At 41.7% G+C, this 19453-nt stretch overlaps 1 protein-coding gene across 1 annotated transcript in view; it reads left to right on the top strand.

The window, feature by feature from the left end:
* Window positions 1-19453, top strand: part of LOC149153279 (uncharacterized) — a 260627-nt gene that overhangs the window by 17985 nt on the left and 223189 nt on the right. Inside the window, exons 3-5 of the mRNA XM_089443765.1 lie at window positions 9708-9798; window positions 9879-9999; window positions 10091-10274. Coding sequence (XP_089299891.1) covers window positions 9708-9798; window positions 9879-9999; window positions 10091-10274 — 396 coding nt within the window. The remainder of the gene's footprint in view (window positions 1-9707; window positions 9799-9878; window positions 10000-10090; window positions 10275-19453) is intronic.

The following is a 19453-nucleotide window of genomic DNA, read 5'->3' as shown; positions in this document are numbered from 1 at the left end:
AATTTTGGGACAACTTTCACTCACTTCTGAGGTGTATAAAGGGAGATCGAAGTTTCTCTAGTCTGGTCGAAGCTACTACTACTTGAAGCTGCTGCTGATGTTGCTAGGTTGAAGTTGCTTTTAAAAGGTTATCATCTGCAAGAAGGATTGTAGGATGACTTGGTGTGGAGAAAGTCTCTGTCTAGGTCTAGAGTCTTGGATTATCTCGAGAAACTATTGAAGGAAGAATTGTTGACTGGGTTTTCCCCTAGATAGGGGTTTTGCCCTGGCTATCCGCCTACATCTATTGTCCTTGTGTCATTGTTTTGGTAATTGTTTGATGAACTAAAAGACATAAAGATAAAAGAATCACAAGTAATTATCTATATAAGAAAATATTTCTGCCTTTCTGATTTTGTAGCATGGTATCAGAGCTAAGGTGAAGGAGGAAAAAGGCAGTCTTGAGTATCTACTAGAAGGGATCTAAAGGATTGATCTAGGGATCATATAAGGAGCTCTTATAAGAGAAGAAACTCACTATCTTCAAGGACAATGTCTAACACAATAAAGAGAGAACAAATTGGAAGGAACATCAAACTATAAATCTTGGAAGAAGAGAATTGACCTTATTCTTAAAAAGAACAAGGTCTTAGATTTGGTCAAAGGAAAGGCGAAGAAACCTATCGGAGAATCCAATGATGCAGACAAGGTGAAGTATAGAGAATTGGAGATATTGGCTATGACACTGATGGTAGAAAGCATAAAGGACAATCTTGTCCCATACATTTCCAATATAGACCATGCTCAAGAAATGTATGAAGCTTTGTCAAAATTATTCACTATCAAAAATATTGGTCAAGTAGCAAGTTTGAAGAATGAGTTAAGGACTACTAAGATGACAAAGGATGATACTGTGGCAGCAGTATAGGATGCAACAGTGCAGTGGATGAAGGGAAACAGGCCAAGCATCAACAACACAGATGACTGATGCTGTGGATCAGTGTGATACTTCTGCTAAGAAGTATTGCTAGAGCACATTCCTCGCTAAGAGGGAGTGTTGATTTTGGGTAGCATCGAATGTGCTCTAGCTTCAAAATTTTGTGGAGGGGCTAGAACACATGAGATCTCCAAGGCCCAGAAATCGTTTGGTGAAATTCCACCATAATTGTGTTTTATTAAAATAATTAATATTTTTAATGGGGTTCCTAAGTCTAAACTTAGGCAAATAAAAATATTAATGGGTATTAATGAAAATATGGGTGAGAAGCTTCTAAGTGACGAAGATCAAGTCTAATTTAATCTTAGCCGTTGATTAGGGACTTAGTATTGGCCGTTGATTCATCAACATGAAAAGTATAAGAGAAGGCTTGAGGGTCAGTTGGAGATACACCAAGTTGATCAGTCAGTTCGATTTTTCTGGGGCGTGGTTTGTTGAGAAAATCGAACCAGTGATTTGAGTTGCAGTGAGGGGCAAAAGTAGAGATTTGGATCGGAGAGGAAGTTCTGAGCCAAAGAGTACATAGTAGAGAGGCAGCTTGAGCATCAGGGAGGCAGCGCAGAGGCCTACGCAGCCTAGGAGGGGCTCATGCAGAGCTGACACAGTCCAGAGGGGCTCTCGCAGTGGCAGTGCAGAGTATTTGTCAGTAGTCCGAGATTTTGCTGGAGAAGCGAGGTTCTGAGTCGGGAGGGCTGAACAACAGTGTTCATCCAACAAATCGATCCAGCAGAAGAGGAGACATAACTCTCTAGAGGCAAGACATTGGCCCACACAGTGATTGCATAGGGACTTCGTAGTGTTTGTCGGGAGGGTGTCAGATCACTCATTGGATTAGCTGTGACTTGGGGAGCGAGGTAAACCCTCGAATGTATTTCTTGTTGCCGTGATTTCTCTGTAAGGTTAGCTGGTGTGCGAGACAACCTATTGTACTAAGATTCTGCTTGCTTAATAATACAAACCCTCTATCTGCCGCACCAGTTTTCCCGCATTGGGTTTTTTTCGGGACGTGTTGTCCAAAAATAACGGTGCCTCTTGTGTGTTTGTCTCATCTATTGTTTCAGTTTAGGATATGTATGTCAGTGTAGTCTGCAGTAGTGTTTACATCATTGTTTATCTAATTAAATAACTTGTTGAACGAAATAACAAGTAGGAGATATTAAACTAGTATCTGCAATAGGATTTCTGTTTGTAAAGATTCAGAATTTTTCACATCGTGTCCCTGACAACGACGTCAAAAATGTAGTTGCACAAACTAGTAGGCCTAGTATATAGGCTAGAGCTAGAGGACACAACAACAATTTGGGACAAAGGCCCACAGTCACCACAACCTATGTCCCCTTCTCTTCTCAGATTTTCATTGACAGGGGGAGTCCCAGTGTCCCTCTCTTGTGGTTAATGTGTATATGATAGGTTCCAAAGTGAGGCAATGATAGCTCATTTAGTGGAAAGGTTCAATTAAAGTTCGAGCTTCAGGAGAAGCTAGAATGACTTTCCACGAAAAAACGCTTGAGAGAAAATACTATACGAGACCTAGGGTTTTGATATTTGATAAGGTAAGAGTTCATCCAAGGTCAAGATAGTCAGGAGAAAAGCTTTCGAATAATATGCCAATAAGGCACGAGTCTTCAAGAAATCCCTAAGTTGAAGGACAACTCCAAGTGTTCCCACTTGGTACGAGAGCTAGGGCATCAAATAAAATGGGATTCCACAGAGACTAAGGAACATTCCTATTTGGACGGAATTCAAAATGCACTCTCCTAGAGGATTTCGTACCAAGCCCTAGAAAACCTCGCCTATCCTTGAGGGATGAAGAAAAAGAGAGAGAAGGTGAAGAAAGAGAGATTTATCAATGAGAAGGTTATCACTAAGTATTTCTAGACCAGTGCTTGCCTATTGGGAAAAATGGAGTAAAGAATTACTTTGATTTGAGGGTTTCGCTCTTCAAGGAGACCTAACGCAGCTTTGCTAACCCTAGATGAGGCAGCTTCACGACTACAATAGAATTTTATACATCATTGACGATGTTTGATGGAGTTTCAAGGATTCAATATACAAGATTGACCTCTAGGAACATTCTTTCATCATTGTCTATGAGTAATGCATGCAATCCTTCCAATAATCTAATGTTCTCAGGAATTCAAATTAGATTAGGGCACATTAAATATCATGAAATAACATTCCATACATTAGACCTTTAACAAGGTAAAATATAGCATCAAAAAGTACTTACAAGACAATGAGAGTATATCCATCCATCAACATTGCAAAAACAAGCTCCAAGAAAAGATAACTAAAATTTCCAAATGTCAAAGTGCATCCAAACATCCAAAATTCGTCCAAAATTGCAGGTCCAAGTTTCTCAAGTAGAGAGATCAAAATCTAAGTGGTCATGTTTAATACAAATGAGGCCTCTCTTATTTATATGAGGCTCCTCAAGTTTGATTTAGCCTAATTAGGCCCCTAATATTTTAATGTGTAAAATAAGATGTCTTTGGTGACAAGTCCACCAAATAGCTACTAAAATGAATGATAAGCCATCCCAAGAGGGACGAAATAGTGCAAATGGAGTAGAAAGGGCCATTGGAAGGCCAAAATGAGTCCTCAAAGTGCCATGGTGAAGAGGAGGGCTCCATAAATGATGATCAAGGGGGTGACCCCTTGATTTCCAAGCAAAACATCATGTGGTGCTCCCAAGTGGCTGTGGGGCACATTCAATGGTCTCATGGGTCTCTAAATGGCTCCATAACAAGTTGATGCTCCATCAGTAGGGGCTAGAGGATGACATGCCCTCCCATGTCTCTCCAGATGAGAGAAAACCTCCTCTGAGCCCTGGATCAACTGCCAAGTGTTTGGTGCGCATGTGTGGCTGACTGGGCAACGTGGTCCAAGTGCATCATCATCTCTGTATGGTTGGGGCACGAACAAGCAATTTGTGTGCTGAGAAGTCCCATGGTGTGGCAATCAATGCACTGCAATGGTGGAGGCCCATGGCTCTCAACGCTCACCCTACAAGTGCCATTGTGACCCTCTGGAGGGCTTGGACCCCGTATAGTGTGATATTCCCACTTAGCAACATTGCTAAGGGAAATATCAATTTTTGGCCAGTTTTGAATTAATTCATAGTAGCACTTAGGAGGTGTGGGTTTAAAGGCCTCATATGTATTTTCGATCAAATGTGAGCCTAAACATTAGAGGATGGAGGAGAAAATCGAGCCACTAGTGGTACGTGGGGGCCACTCATATAAAATTGTGGCCCACATGGGCAACACACTCTCATTGGAGCGAAGTTGGCGGGGGAAAGTTGAGCTGGGCCCACATGGTAATCTTGGAGGCTCTTTGATAAATAGAGTAAGAGGTACTCATTTTGGTCATTCATTCATCTATTCAGAAATCTTGTCTTTGACATAGCACGCTTGAGCTGAAGCCAAGTCTGCAAGTGTTGTTTAGCACACGAGTGTCTCTGAGCGGAGATCTCAACCCTTGATTTGGCGGACTTCAAGTGCTAGCCCAAGGAGGGAGTTCCATCCAGTTTCAGTTGTTCCAGCAGTGGGAGTGCGAGTTTGTGGGGAGGAGACACTAATAGTAGCACAGTTCTTGGAGGAGGCACACTTGGGAGTTGAGGAGTGAAGGGAGTTTGGGATTGAGATTTGAGGAGGAGTCCAGGAGAGCCCTTGCTTGGAGTTTGCAACTATTTTGGGGAATTTTCCAGCACTTTGGATGAGTAGCAGACGCATAATCTTTTGTAGGTTACATCTTCTGCTTGTGGACGAGGAGCCAAGCATTGGGGTCAAATTTTGGAGCGTCAAAACTAGGAAACTGGGTTTTTTCTGGGTTTTTGACAAGGACATTTGGCAGAATTTTATGGAAAAATTTGAGGGGTCAAACATGGGTCCCAATTCAACCAGTGACTAGAGGAGTTAGGGGAAATTTGGGCCGAAATTCCGAGGTCAACATTTGGCCAATCCCTTCGTGGGTTATTGGTGGAGAGCTCGGGGTTAAATTCCTGGAATTTTCTGAGCACTGGAGGAGGCCCTAACAACCATTCTACACAGCCAACAACACACTTTCTGGGCATTTTAGTGCAGAGCCAAGGAGAACCAGCTAGCACTTTTGGAGGAGATCTCATATTCATCACTTGGGCTTAACTAGCTTGCCTAGGGCAAGCCCAGGTGCATACTTTCCAGGCACCTATTGTACTTCATGATTTATTAATAAAATGGCTTAGCAATGAAGTTTTTGGCTTGAAAATGGTGTTCTGATGGTTTGAGTAATTTTCTGTGTTTTTGCCATGTTTTCTTTGTTTATCACTGTAAATTTCCATTAGGAATATTACATATAAGGAGACCAAGTCCAAAATAAAGACCCACCTGCAATCCTATATAAGATCCAATGCGTCTCCTCACCTCATAATACAATTAATCATGAGTGCAATTGAGTAAATGAGCTTGCTAATTAAGGGCAGAAGTGGACACTTCATAGTGGCATGCCCTTCCTAATGGGCTTTAAAATGTATAGGTGTTACCTTTCTCGACAAAAGAAGTTAATGAAGCACTCTATTAGGTGGTTTCAACCTCTAAGGGAGACAAAAGTTCATGGTGCATCCATCAAATGGTAGGTGTCATGTGAGATAATGATGGGACAAAGCAAGGGCAAGAGGGAAGGCTACAAGCCACATGCCATGGTACAACGGTAGCTATGATTAGGGAAGCCCACACCTTGGGTGTATGAATGTAGGAGGGAGAAATCATGGTACATGACTTACCCTGAGCTTTGTTTTTCCACCCTTCTTCTTCATATGCCTTTTGCCTTTTATTGATTTTCTTCCTTTTACTGGTGAGGCCTTTAGGGGATGAGAGCATGATGCATATCATGTATTAGTGATTACCTCCTTAAGCTTGGGCAGTTCACCTCCCACTAGGGATTGGGACAAGCATGGGTTCCTTGATGATGCCGAGGGGCACTCATAGGGTCCCTAGGAACCAGGGTGATGGACACAGTGATAGGGGGAAGAGCTCATATTCGACTTTTTCCCACTGGCTAAATTTTTATGTCCCAACCATATTTTGTATTGTGGTACATTTCTTATTGTAAGTGGCCAAATTAGGCTTTTATCTTTCTTTTTAGCTGCATCAACCTTTGGGGCATTGTTCCAGGCCTGACCCAAAGTGTGGACAAGGGGAGGGGGAAGCTAGCACCCTGTGGACCCAAAGGACAAATGTGGACCCAGATTGCGAAAATGTGAAAAAGGCTTATAATGAGCAGAGTGGAGTGAGATGTATGGTATCGGGAATTGGGACCACACAACCAAAATTAGGGTTTCCCATGTAGCACTGCTCCTAGAGCTAGTAGTCAAAAGAGGAGATCCCACAAGACTAGGATATAGGATTAACCCCCAAGATGAGGTAAGGGAACAAGAGTATAGATCAGGTCCATTCTTTACGTCAAATCCCCCCACTAACCCATGTCTAAATGTGCCCCAAAAAAGCATGCATAAACACCCAATTACATAATGAAAAGTCATACCTTTAGGGTTGGAAGGCCCACCTTCAAACATACGATCATAACAGATGAGAGAGGGCACACAATGGCTGTCTCAGGTGGCGGAGGATGGTGGCACATCGAGTTATTTGGTGGTTGCAAGGGGCTGGGTGTCGGCTGAAGACAAATGTAGGAGAAAATTTCTCCCATAGGAGTCACCCACTAGTAGTGGGTAACAAATCTCACATTGAGAGAGTAGGGAGGGCATATTACACCTATGAAGCCCCTAACTCTAGAGCAGAGTAGGGTGCTTCTAGCAATTGGAGACCCATGGAGATCACTTTGTGGTGGCCTAGCTGGATCTTGGGACCCCACAGGAGGCAATGAGGTGGATTTGAGGGCCAACCCTCAAATCATGGACTTGACATGCTTCTACACCATCTTGGACACCTCATCACCCTTGGACATGCCATTTGGAGCACTTTCATTGGATGACATCAGCCCTAGAGAGCTTACAACTCACACATGTGGGCTAATTAGGGCATATTTCATAAAGTTAATGGGTTGGCTTGTAACCCAAGCATGTTTTAGCATCAAACTTGTTGTAGGGGCTTTCATTAGGCTAATTATTAGTCCTACTCATATAAATAGAGGAGAGGCTCATTGTGTTAGATCATCATCACTTGTGACATAATTCGACCCTCTTAGAGATTTTGACCTTCTTGGATTCTTGTGGAGATGTGACTCTATGGTGTATTTTGGCATTTTGGAGCTATTTCTTGGTCTTGGAGATGTTACTTTGGATCAATAAAGGATTGTTCATGCATTTTATCTTGTAAGTAATCCTCGTATTTAATAAATCTTTGTTCTTATGTCTAATGTATAGAATGGTTGATTATCTAGGGTTTCTCTATTGTGCTAGTTATTATTGAAAATCAATGTATGGAATCTAGATAATGACATTGTATGCATTACTCATTGATAGAATGTGAGTGCCAATCTCCTTGATGTATCTTTAAACTATCTCTCCCAACTGACCTTGATCCCTCATAAAAGCAATAACTAGGGTTTTGAGCTAGGGCTTCAAAATTCCCTTACTCCTTGCTAAGATTTAGTTGATTTTTCACCTCTATAGACTCCATCCCAAGGGCTAGGCAACAGAATTGTCGTTTTGGTGATCACACAAAAATCTAACCATAAAACTCATTTTTGCTCTCCTATTCTGATTTTCAGCCCTCGTAAGGTGAAGCCGCTAGCTAGGGTTGGGGCATGAGTTGACCTAGAGTGGGAATTTGACCTTGTGGAAGGATTCAACATTGGAAGGAGCCTTGATTGCCTCAAAATCAACTTCCTTTAGTGGCCAATATACCCATTCTAAGGTTGAATTCTCTTGTCCTAGATAGATTTTGCCCTAGGTAACCCTAGTTTGCCCTAGGAAACCGTAGTTTTCCCTAGGCTTCAACTTGGGGGCTTGTTGAAGGTTTCTTGTTCCATTTGATTGCTAATATTCATTGTTAGGAAACCTTTTCTTGGCCCTTTGATTCTAAGTTGATCTGTTTGGCTTGCTATCTCTCGAGCCCTAGATCAATTGTGCTCTAAAAGCCCTTGTTAGAGGATGTTAATTGTCTTTCCTAGCTTATCATGCCTTGTCCTTGAGAAGAGTTGTTCTCTATAAGCCTCTCCTGTCACCTTGATCCTTCAATTTGATATATCCTTACGTGACCATCTAAAGGGAAGCCTCCCAGTGGTGAAAGTCCACAAAGAGCGGGAGGTGGTGGCTGTGGTGATAGAGGGTGACACCTCATTGTTGTCCCTTAGTCTAGTTTTTGCCTTTTAGGTTACTCCTTACAAGACTTGCTAAATTTTGAGGCAATAGGGAGGTCACACTGGACTAGGGACAAAGTATAATCTCCCCGGTGAAGCATGTGAGCAGGGGTACAATCAAGAGCTGTCAATCATCCAGCTTGGCTAGTGTTCCATATTGGTATGCCCCAAACATTAAATGAAAGCACATGATTACATAAATGGTTAGTGTACCATTTGATAGGTGACCCACCTTCCTTCAAGAAGTATGCTAGATGGGAGAGGGTACTGACTGGAACATAGGTGGAGAGTTCTGGAGTTCTGAAGTAAAGCAATCTGTGGATCATTATAGGGCTGCTGGCTAGCTGGCTGATCAATGGGGATATTTTTTTCCTAGGGATTACCCACTTTTGGTGGGTAACAAGCACCTAAAACATGGATAATGTAAGTTAATATTCCTAACAGACTGCCTTATAACCTTGGGGATGAAATGGACGTAAACATCCTCTTCAAGATCTTTTAGTGGGTCTACTCGGAGACAAATGTGTCTGTGGGCGTGGTTTAAAAATGGCTGAGAATCAGGACAATTGAAACTTCAAAGTGTTGCTGAAGTACCCTCCAGAAAGTCCCAGAACTTCAAGGGAAGGCCTGGGAATTCAATCTAGATTGGACAATATAGCTGAACGAATTCATTTGCAGAAAATTTTTCATGGCACTCGGATAAACCAGGGTATTTCCACATGATGAAGGTCCGTGAACCTTAACTCTAGTAACATGGTGATTTTCCTTAAAGGTAAACTGAAGGAAACCTTAATTAGTCTACAATGTACATGTGGTTGTACAAATCCAGACATAATGTTCCGGAACCTTCTTGACCTAGGCTTTAATGATAGAGTCTGGCGGAATCCTACCCACAAAATACCCTAGGAGGGTTTTGCCATCTTTGGCCATAACACAGTGAAATATTCGTCATTAAGAATATCAATGGCAATTTAATTATGAAGAATTACTGTACTTTATGGTACACTTTAGTTACAAACTTCTATGGGGCTTTCATTGGTGCCATTGTTGCCATTGCTACCTCCTTGAATGTTTGCTCCCTGCACTTCGTTAGCATAAACAATCTCAGGTGATTGGGTGGACCCATTTAGACCTCATAGGCTGCTATGCAGCAGTGAAAGCTGTTAGGACAGGCTGTTAATGAGACAAGATGGCTAGTAATTGTGGTCAATACAGCTTACATCTGCAGTGACTTCTCAAACATCAAATCATTGTACTCTGGAAGATTTTTGCACAGAACATTTGATAACATACAGTATAAAGCTGCCAATATTTTCATGAACTTACCATATTTTCATCTGCCAGTGGAAAAATGTCTTTTCCAAGTGTGTTTTAGGATGTAATGAATAGTTTATCACGTTATATTTTATTTTTCTCTCTATTTTCTCAGGATGCTAGAAACTGTGCAAAAGTTAATGCATGGAGCAATTCACATGAAAAAGACAGATACTATTGATCTGACTCTCACTGAATTTTCACAGGTAACTGGTTCCCTATGCATATGCCATCTTTGTAAATCAATGCCATATTCATATATGAATTATATTGTTCTTTACTCCAGGGTTACCAAACACTTGGATCGGAAAATCGTCGAAAAGCCCTCATTGCACTTGCTACCCAGTTTGGTGTTAACAGGGTTCACATTCGAGAACTTATCCAGCATTATCTCGGATTGCAGAGTGGTAATCTTGAAGGTCTCTGATAGTGTATCTCCAGAATGAATTTTTGCTTCTTGTTGTTCACTGAACATGCACTTGTCTGCTATTTGGTTAGATGATCATGCTCAGCAGTCTGACTTGGATGAGGAAGGGTGTGCGTCAGCTTTATATAGGACGGAGAAAAATTTGCGACATGCTCTAAAGCCATTATATATAACATTGTTTGAGCGATTGAATGCACATCCTGGTGGCTTGAAGTTCTTGGTTGATCTCCGAGTAGATCTTAATGGAGCTATTGAGTAAGCTATTTCTAAACAATGAATACTGTTGTCAATGTTGTTACATATTTCTTGATGGTTTTTATAGAGTCTCGAGTGTGGTCAAATGAAACAAAAGTCATCGCAATTTTATTGTGTACATCTCATGATTCATCATTATTATTCTTATTCCAAACACACAAAGTATTTTGTATTAATAGATACAAGAGTACCAAATTTGACAAAAGGCAGCCTAATATGAGAAGATTGCTTCAAAATGTAACTGTCAGTCCTTGCATATTTTAGCAAATGGTGCACTGCTGCAAACAACGTGCTTAATACTTAGGACGTCACAGTATATATAACATTCTTGCCTTTTCATGGCATCAATACACAGGGTTATTTATAGCAATCAAACATAAATCTTCAACAACCTATCCTTAGGGAATGAAAATTATGTCTTCAAAACAAGACCATCAAACTGTGGCTAAAACATATCTCCCTTAGAATGCACTGTACTACTGCTGCAAAAGATCAAGATGGTGAATCCCTGAACCTTGTTGTTGCCAAATAAAAATGATGAATTGCCTTTCAGTTTAGCAAGGATCTTCACAGTGAATCCCAGATTAATGTACTGTAGCTACTTCAGAAGTTTTCTCTTGACAAACGATGTCAGAAGTAGTAGGGCTTCAAATAAATTCACACCACAAACAATCGTCAACCAATTCATTCCTCAAACACAACTAATGTGTCAATCTCAAATTGAGCCAAGTATAAATGAGAACTTAAACAATTTCATCAGAACTTCAGATGACTGAGGCGATAGTTGCAAGGTCGAAGAGGTGCTGGACTTCAATGTTTCATTATATAGCCTTTGTCTTAGAATTTTGTCAAACTAACAGACCTCAGATAAATATCAAGAGAGATATCTTGATTCTTACCCTGTCTGAAATTACGCCTTCAATAACTCTAACGTGAAAGATCATAATACCTGTAATGCCTCAGGAACTCAGTTTCAATAGTGTTTGGAATTACCAGCAATTATACTTGTACGCTCTTGATAGTGATAAATCCTGGCCGCAGAGAGGAATAATTAAAACCCTTATGCTCAGAAAGATTGCCTTATAGAAGGCCAGAATGAGGCTCAAAAGATTATCACAATATCTTCTGAGATTGATATGTCATCTACCCAAAATGTATGCAGAGATTTGGCAATCTAGGGCAAATTTGCAATTGTTGCTGCTTCAAACCGTCGGATAATTCTAGAATTCGGACCTCAATGCAATCAATTGAATAGACAATGTTCTTCACTGAGGGTTGCAGAGATCTATCTTTATGCTAAACCTCTTCGCTGGTCCTGTCTCAAGCCAAGAATTAGATGACCACAGATATGGATACAAACAATAACGAAACCCTTCACCAAAAACCATACCAAAACCCTTCTTCAATTTCTGCCTCTCGTCTGATATCTCAATGTCTCCACAGGGCCGGAAAAGACACAGCTTGATTCACAAATGATATTTGTTGATTTTCATAATTTGAGGGACAGATCGAATGACATTATATAGTTTTTGTCTTGGATTAAGAGGGGCCTCCAATAGATGAATTGTTGGAGGGATCAAGAATAAATTCAAATTAAATTTTGCTTGAGTCATAAAGTTTGGAACCCAAAACCCCTTTGAATTTTGATTTTCAAATATTCTTTTTTGAAAACCCCCCAAGAATAACCTTTTTCCATTATTTTAATTGATGTAGATAAACCACATTCCTTTACCAAAGAGGAGCTGCCACATTATCACCTTTGGGTTTTTTCCCCACAAGTTGGGGGCTTAAACTTCAAACAAGAATATCTCTCAAACTGTGAGGGCTCTCGACGCGTGTCACATACCACTAGAATCAGCTTGATGAGGAGAATCCAATAAGGAGGATCTAGACTCAAAAAACTATGATTTTCCATGTCAGTTTGGTCAACAAAGTGTTGATTTTTGGTAGCATCAGATGTGCTCTAGCTATGAAAATTGGTGGACAGGCTAAGGCACATGAGATCTCCAAGACCCAGATATCGTTTGGGGAAATTCCACTCGGATGAAAAGATATTAAAATAAATAATATTTTTAATGAGACCCTAATTCTAAACTTAGGAAAATTAAAATATTAATGTGTATTAATATAATACGGGTGAGAAAATTCTAAGTAACAAGGATCAACCCAGATCTAATCTTAGCAGTTGATTAGGGACTTAATCTCGGCCGTTAAATCGTCAACAGGAAAAGTATAAGATGAGGCTTGAGGGTTAGTTGGAGACACACCAAGAGAGATCAAGAATTTGATTTTCTAGGGCAGGGTTTGTTGAGGAAATCGAGTGAGTAACAGTTGCAGCGAGGGGCAGTTCAGCAAGGGATTTCGATTCAAGGCTGAACGATACATGTTAGAGAGGCAACACAGAGCCTAGGAAGGCTGACACAGAGGCAACAAGGGTTGACGCAAAGGCTAAGGAGGCCAGCGCAGAGGACGCAGAGGGCCAAAGAAGCTGACGCAGAGGCCGTAGAGGCTGACGCAGAGGACGCAATGAGCTTCAGAGGCTGCGCTGAGGTGATTTAGTGGGATAGACTGAGAGCTGATTGGCTGACGCAGAGCCAAAGAGGGTGACGTAGTTCCAAAAAGGGTGACGCAGTTCCAGAGGAGTGCGTGGAGCAACTTTCGCTGTCCAACACAAGGAACAACTGGAGTCATTGTGGGATTGTTCATACGGTTGATCAACCAGAATATCTGTCTCCAGATAGAGGTATTGCTGCCAAGGATATTCTCTGAAGGGTGAGCCATTTCTAGCACCCTAGATGTATTCAAAAATCTGCTTAATAATAAAACCCTCATATATGCTGCATTGGTTTTCCCGCATTGGGTTTTTTCGGTGACAATTGTCCAAAAATAATGGTCTCCCTTGTGTTGTCTCAGTTTATTTCAATTGTTGATTTGTATATTTGTGAACGCTGCATTTGTGTTTACTTCGATATTTATTTAAATAACTTGTTAATGCAAAGAACAAGTAGGAGATAGTGAATTAGAAAATGCAGTAGGGGTTTCTGATGTGTTAGATTCATAAATTTTCACATGGTATTAGAGCGATTGCAGATCAAGGAGGATTGAAGACACCAGCAGAAGAAATCTGAGGATTTGCAGCAGAGAAGTAGCTGTCTCGAGAGACAATGTTGTTCCAGAGCTGAAGAGGCAAGAAGAGTGACACAATGCTAAGAGGGTGACACAGAGGCTCACACAGAGCCTGCGTCAACATTCTGAGCCAGGAGAAAGGTCAGTGGAGAGGCAGAAAGGGGGCAGATCAGGCCTACGCAGTGCCCAATCATCTTTCTCAGCCAGGAAGGATCGACAATGAGGCTAGGGGGAGCTAATCTAACTCTCACTTTGATTGCGTAGAGCCAAAAGGGCTCAGATTCTTTAGTTTCCGGGGCTAAAGGAGCTGTGCAGATTGAGATTTGAGGAGCTGGTGGGACACTGTTTTTGTCTGTGCAAAACAATGTCTAAAGAGACAAAACCAAGGTAGAGGGAAGCACTACCTCAACGAATTTCTAGCCAAGAAATCCAGATCTGAGTTGTAGCAGCAAAGGAGGATTGGAGAGGAGTGATTCGACAATTGGCAGATTTCCAGGAGGGAAGTCGAGACTCAGAGGGAGTTTAGAAGAAGAGCAGAGATGGCAGTGAACGGATTGAGGGATCAGGACAGACTGGATGGGGTTTCCAATTTTGTCATCTAGAAGGCTAGGATCTTGGCAATCCTAGATAAACATCGCATCAAGGACTATGCCTTGAAAACCGTAACTGTCCCAGTTGACCCGAATGCAAATGAGAATTATGAGGAAGCCATGGCGAAGGCGAAATGGATGATCCTAGACGGGGTCAAGGATCATGTCATACCTCATATTGCTAAGAAGAACACAACGAATGAGATGTGGTGGACGCTGACCACCTTATACCAGGGCTCTTCCGTGCGGCGGAAGATGCTATTGGAGAATCAGCTGAGATCATATCAGATGCAAAAAGGAGAGGAGATAGATCACTTCCTCCTCAGGTTGCAAGGAATTCACGACCAACTTACTTCTGTGGGGTCTACACCGGATCCAGAGTTTATGGTTGGGACTGCTTTGAATGTAGTCTTCGAGGACTAGCAGACGTTTGTGGGCAGCTTTACGACAAGAGGAGATCAAGAGGTTGACCAAGGCAGGCAGTAGTGGTAAGGGAGTTCGAGTCAAGAAAGAGGAGAAGGAGGATGCAGCTCTAGCATCTGCGGATAGCAAGGGAGCAGGAAGAAGAAGGACATCTCCAAAGTCAAGTGCTTCAATTGTGGGGAGCTGGGACATTATGCATCACAGTGCCCCAGGAAGAAAGGAAAGGGAGAAGTTTTCGACTCAAAGGCAGCTCCAACAAAGGCGGAGAAGGATGTCGAGATTGATGACGATTGTGCCATGAGTGCTCATGCGCCTCTAGAGAAGAGGTGGGGAGACATCGAGTTGTAGTCAGGGGGACTACATGCAGGGGCAGGATCTTTGAGGTGCCCAAACTCTTGGATCACATCCAGCTATGGGACTTAATGATAGTAGCATGATGACAGGTGTCGAGTGGAGCAAAGTGTGGCGGAGAGGCAAGGCAGTGCTAGAGTGCAAAATCTGTCGCAGCGCAGTGGAGGCTGCAGTAGTGCGAAAGGCACAGAGGTGTTTGCAACAGTGTAGTGGCAGCAGAGGGAGCACATGATAGCAGCAGAGGTAGCTTCAACATCACGAGGGTTCCAGACTAACCGGGATGTCAGTATTTGGGTGAAGTCAATTACTTACTTCTCAATAACTAACTTGTGCAACAGTTAGCAGTGGTAGTGCTATGGGCAGCATGACACATCATGTTGAGAGGGATCTGTAGTACAGATGTAGCCGTGGCAGTGTCATGGGTAGCAGTACAGGAAGCAACAGTGCAGGGGATGTGAGACAGCAGGCCAGGCATCAGCACAGGTATTGATGCGGAGGATCAGTGTGATGTTTCTATGGTGAAGCATTGCTAGAGCACATTCCTTGCTAAGAGGGAGTGTTGATTTTTGGTAGCATCGGATGTGCTCTAGCCATGAAAATCGGTGGAGAGGCTAAGGCACATGAGATCTCAAGTCCCAGAAACCATTTGGGGAAATTCCACCCGGATGAAGAGATATTAAAATAATTAATATTTTTAATGAGACCCTAAGTCTAAACTTAGGAAAATTAAAATATTAATGTATATTAATATAATATGGGTGAGAAAGTTCTAAATAACGAGGATCAAACCAGATCTAATCTTAGCCGTTGATTAGGGACTTAATCTCGACCATTGAATCGTCAACAGGAAAAGTATAAGAGGAGGCTTGAGGGTCAGTTGGAGACACACCAAGAGAGATCAAGAATTCGATTTTCTGGGGCAGGGTTTGTTGAGGAAATCGAGTGAGTGATCAGTTGCAGCGAGGGGTAGTTCAGCAAGGGATTTCGATCCAAGGCTGAAGGATACATATCAGAGAGGCAACAGAGTGCCGGAAGAGGTAGCACAAAGCCTAGGAAGGCTGATGCAGAGGCAACAAGGGTTGATGCAGAGGCTAAGGAGGCTAGCGCAGAGGACACAGAGGGCCAGAGAAGCTGACACAGAGGACGCAGTGAGCTTTAGAGGCTGCACTGAGGTGATTCAGTGGGACAGACTGAGAGTTGATTGGCTGACGCAGAGCCAGAGAGGGTGATGCAGTTCTGAAGAGGGTGACGCAGTTCCAGAGGAGTGCGTGGAGCAGCTTTCGCTGTCCAACACAAGGAACAACCGGAGTCACTGTGGGATTGTTCATCCGGTTGCTGATTAGCCAGAATATCTGTCTCCGGATAGAGGTATTGTTGCCAAGGATATTCTTTGAAGGGTGAGCCATTTCTGGCACCCTAGTTGTATTCAGAAATCTGCTTAATAATAAAACCCTCATATATGTTGCACTGGTTTTCTTGCATTGGGTTTTTCCGGGGACGATTGTCCAAAAATAATGGTGTCCCTTGTGTTGTCTCAGTTTATTTTAGTTGTTGATCTATATATTTGTGAAGGCTGCATTTGTGTTTACTTCGATATTTATTTAAATAACTTGTTAATGCAAAGAGCAAGTAGGAGATAGTGAACCAGAAAATGTAGTAGGGGTTTCTGATGTGATAGATTCAGAAATTTTCACACAAAGATGGGGCATCTACTGGTGCTACTTGTGTTGACATCAATGACAACCACATTTCAACAATCTCCCCCTTTGGCATTGATGGCAACACACATACTCCCCTTGCGATCACTGCTCCCCCTGACTCCATGCCTTTGAGCTTCTTGACCTGTTTTCTCTCCCCCTTTAACGTCAATGGCAAAAGGTGACTCCCTCTGACAACCTGCTTGATTCTGTGTACCTGTATCCTGCCTTTGCTCCCTTTATCTGCTTGGCTGAATAAAAAGCATTTTAATGTGAACTTGGGAGAATCCCAAGTTTTTGTTGAAGATACTCAAACATCTCACGTGGTAAAGGTTTGGTGAAAATGTTAGCTATTTTCTCCTTTGTCCCAATATATTCCACCTTTATGTTCCTTTCTGCAACCTGTTCATGAACAAAGTGATATTTGATAGGAATGTGTTTTGTTTTTTAATGCATGACAGGATTTTTGGAGATGCTTATGGCACTGGTGTTGTCGCAGAACATCAGAATGGGCTCATCAAACTTCACTTGAAGATCCTGCAACGTCTGTTTCATCCAGAGGACCCGAGTACAACAAGTTGCCACTGTTATGTATTCTGCTTCTGCTGTGGATGAGGAAACTTAAGACTGATTCTTGCTCAACCAAGAAACAAGACAACCAACAAGATAGAAAGCTGCTCCACTGGTGCTTTTACGATCATCAACGTTGCTTGCCCAATTTGCATCTGTATAAGTTGTGATGGTTAAATCATTTCCTTTTGGATACCATAAGCCAAAATCTATTGTTCCCTTGAGATATCGAAAGATTCTCTTTATTGCAACAACATGGGATTCGTTTGGTGCTACTTGGAAATGTGCTACTTGTCCAACTGCTTGCATCACATCGGGCTTGGAAGCTGTCACATATAGTAGACAACCAATCATGGATCTACACATTCTCTGGTCTGCATTCTTGGATAAGTCATCTATGCTCAACTTGCAACCAGTCACCATTGGGGTGCTAACCAGTTTGCAATCTTCCATCTGAAATCTCTTCAACATTTCTTTGATATATTTGGTTTGACATATAAATATGCCCTTGTCTTCTTGAGATATCTAAAGTCCCAAGAAGAAGGTCAACTCACTAAGTAATGACATCTCAAACTCATTCTGCATATTTGATGCAAACTTCTTGCTTAACCTGTCATCATCACTGCTAAAAATAATGTCATCCACATATACTTCAATAATGGTCAAGCTGTCATGTTCAACCTTTACATAAAGGTTGCTATTGGCATTTCCTCTCTTGAACCCTTGTTTCGGCAAGTACTTATCAAGATGGGCATACTAAGCTGTAGGAGCCTGTTTGAGACTATATAATGCCTTCTTCAACCTACAAAGGTTGCTATTGGCATTTCCTCTCTTGAACCCTTGTTTCTGCAAGTACCTATCAAGATGGGCATACCAAGCTCTAGGAGCCTGTTTGAGACCATATAATGCCTTCTTCAACCTACAAACATAATCCTTCTTGTCAGTGAGCAGAAATCCCTCAGATTGTTCTATATAGACCTCTTATTCTAATTATCCATTCAGAAAGGCTGATTATACGTCCATTTGATACACCTTGATCTTTCTTGAACATGCATAGGCCAAGAACATTCTAATGGATTCCATCTTGGCGACGGGTGCAAATAGCTCTTCGAAATCTATTCCTTCAACCTGTGCATACCCTTTGCACACCAATCTTGCCTTGTTCTTGGTAATCTATCCATCCCCATTTAGCTTTCTTGAAAACCACTTTGTGCCAATGACATTTTTGTCTTTTGGTTGTGGAACCAATTCCCAAGTATCATTGTTTTCAATCTGTTCCAATTCTTCGTTCATAGTTGCTACCCAATGTTCATTGTGACTAGCCTTTTCAAAGCTACTAGGCTCAAATGTGGCCAAGAGTGCAAGATGTGCTTGTTCTGGCGTGCGTAGTTGCCGATTTCTTCTGGTTCCTATGCCTTCATCGATGTTCCCAATGATCTGGTCTGAAGGATGGTTCTTTTGATACCATTTCTTGGGAGTCTTAGAAGGTGCTTGCTGTTCATTTCTTGTTTCTTCCTGGTTGGTAGTTGCTTCCTCGGTTGATTGCACTTGCTCTTGGGCTTCCTCTTTGACTTTTCTAGTTCTTTCTCCTATGTCTTTGGTTCGTCTGATTATGAGCTTCCTTGTTCAATCTTTGGTCCACAAGCTTCATCAAATGTTACATTGATGCTTTCAACTATCCGGTTGAGTCTTTGATTATAACATATGTATGCTTTACTTTTGTGTGAGTAGCCAACAAAGATGCCTTCATATACTCGAGAGTCAAATTTTCTTGTCTTCTGGTCTTCCCTTTTAATGTAGTATTTGCTTCCAAAGTCTCAAAAATGTTTGAAATTTGTTGTCTTCCCTTCCATAGTTCATACGGAGTCTTATCATAATTGCTTCTAAGCAAACCTCTGTTCAAAATGTACACTGTTGTATCAACTACCTAAACCCAAAATTTGTTGTCCAATTTTGAATCATTCAACATTGTTCTGGCCATTTCTTCTACTGTTCTATTTTTTCTTTCGACGACTCCATTTTGTTGTGGTGTCCTAGCTGCTAAGGATTGTCTTCTAATTCCATTTTCCTCACAAAAGTGCTGGAATGCTTTGGATGTGAATTCTCCATCGTTATCTGATCTCAAACATTTGATCTTCAAATCAATTTCATTTTCAACCATTTCCTTGTAGATTCTGAAACATTCAAACGCTTCAGACTTTTTCTTCAAAAAGCTCATTGTTGTCAACCTGGTATAATCGTCAATCATTAGCATGAAGTATTGTTCACCATCTAGTCCTTTAGTCTTCATTGGTCCACATAGATCAATGTGTACTAGTTCTAATGGCTTTGACATGGAATGTTCCTTGGTCTTGAATTCAACTCTTGTCTATTTTCCATGCCTGCAATGTTTACATGTAGTGCTGGTTGGTTTCGAGATCTG

The sequence above is a fragment of the Pinus tabuliformis genome, chromosome 9, assembly GCF_031772625.1.
Source record: "Pinus tabuliformis cultivar Carrire ecotype Pingquan chromosome 9, CPIR1, whole genome shotgun sequence".
NCBI lineage: Eukaryota > Viridiplantae > Streptophyta > Pinopsida > Pinales > Pinaceae > Pinus > Pinus tabuliformis.
Note: the sequence above shows the minus strand (reverse complement) of the source record. Positions and strands in the feature narration are given on the sequence as shown.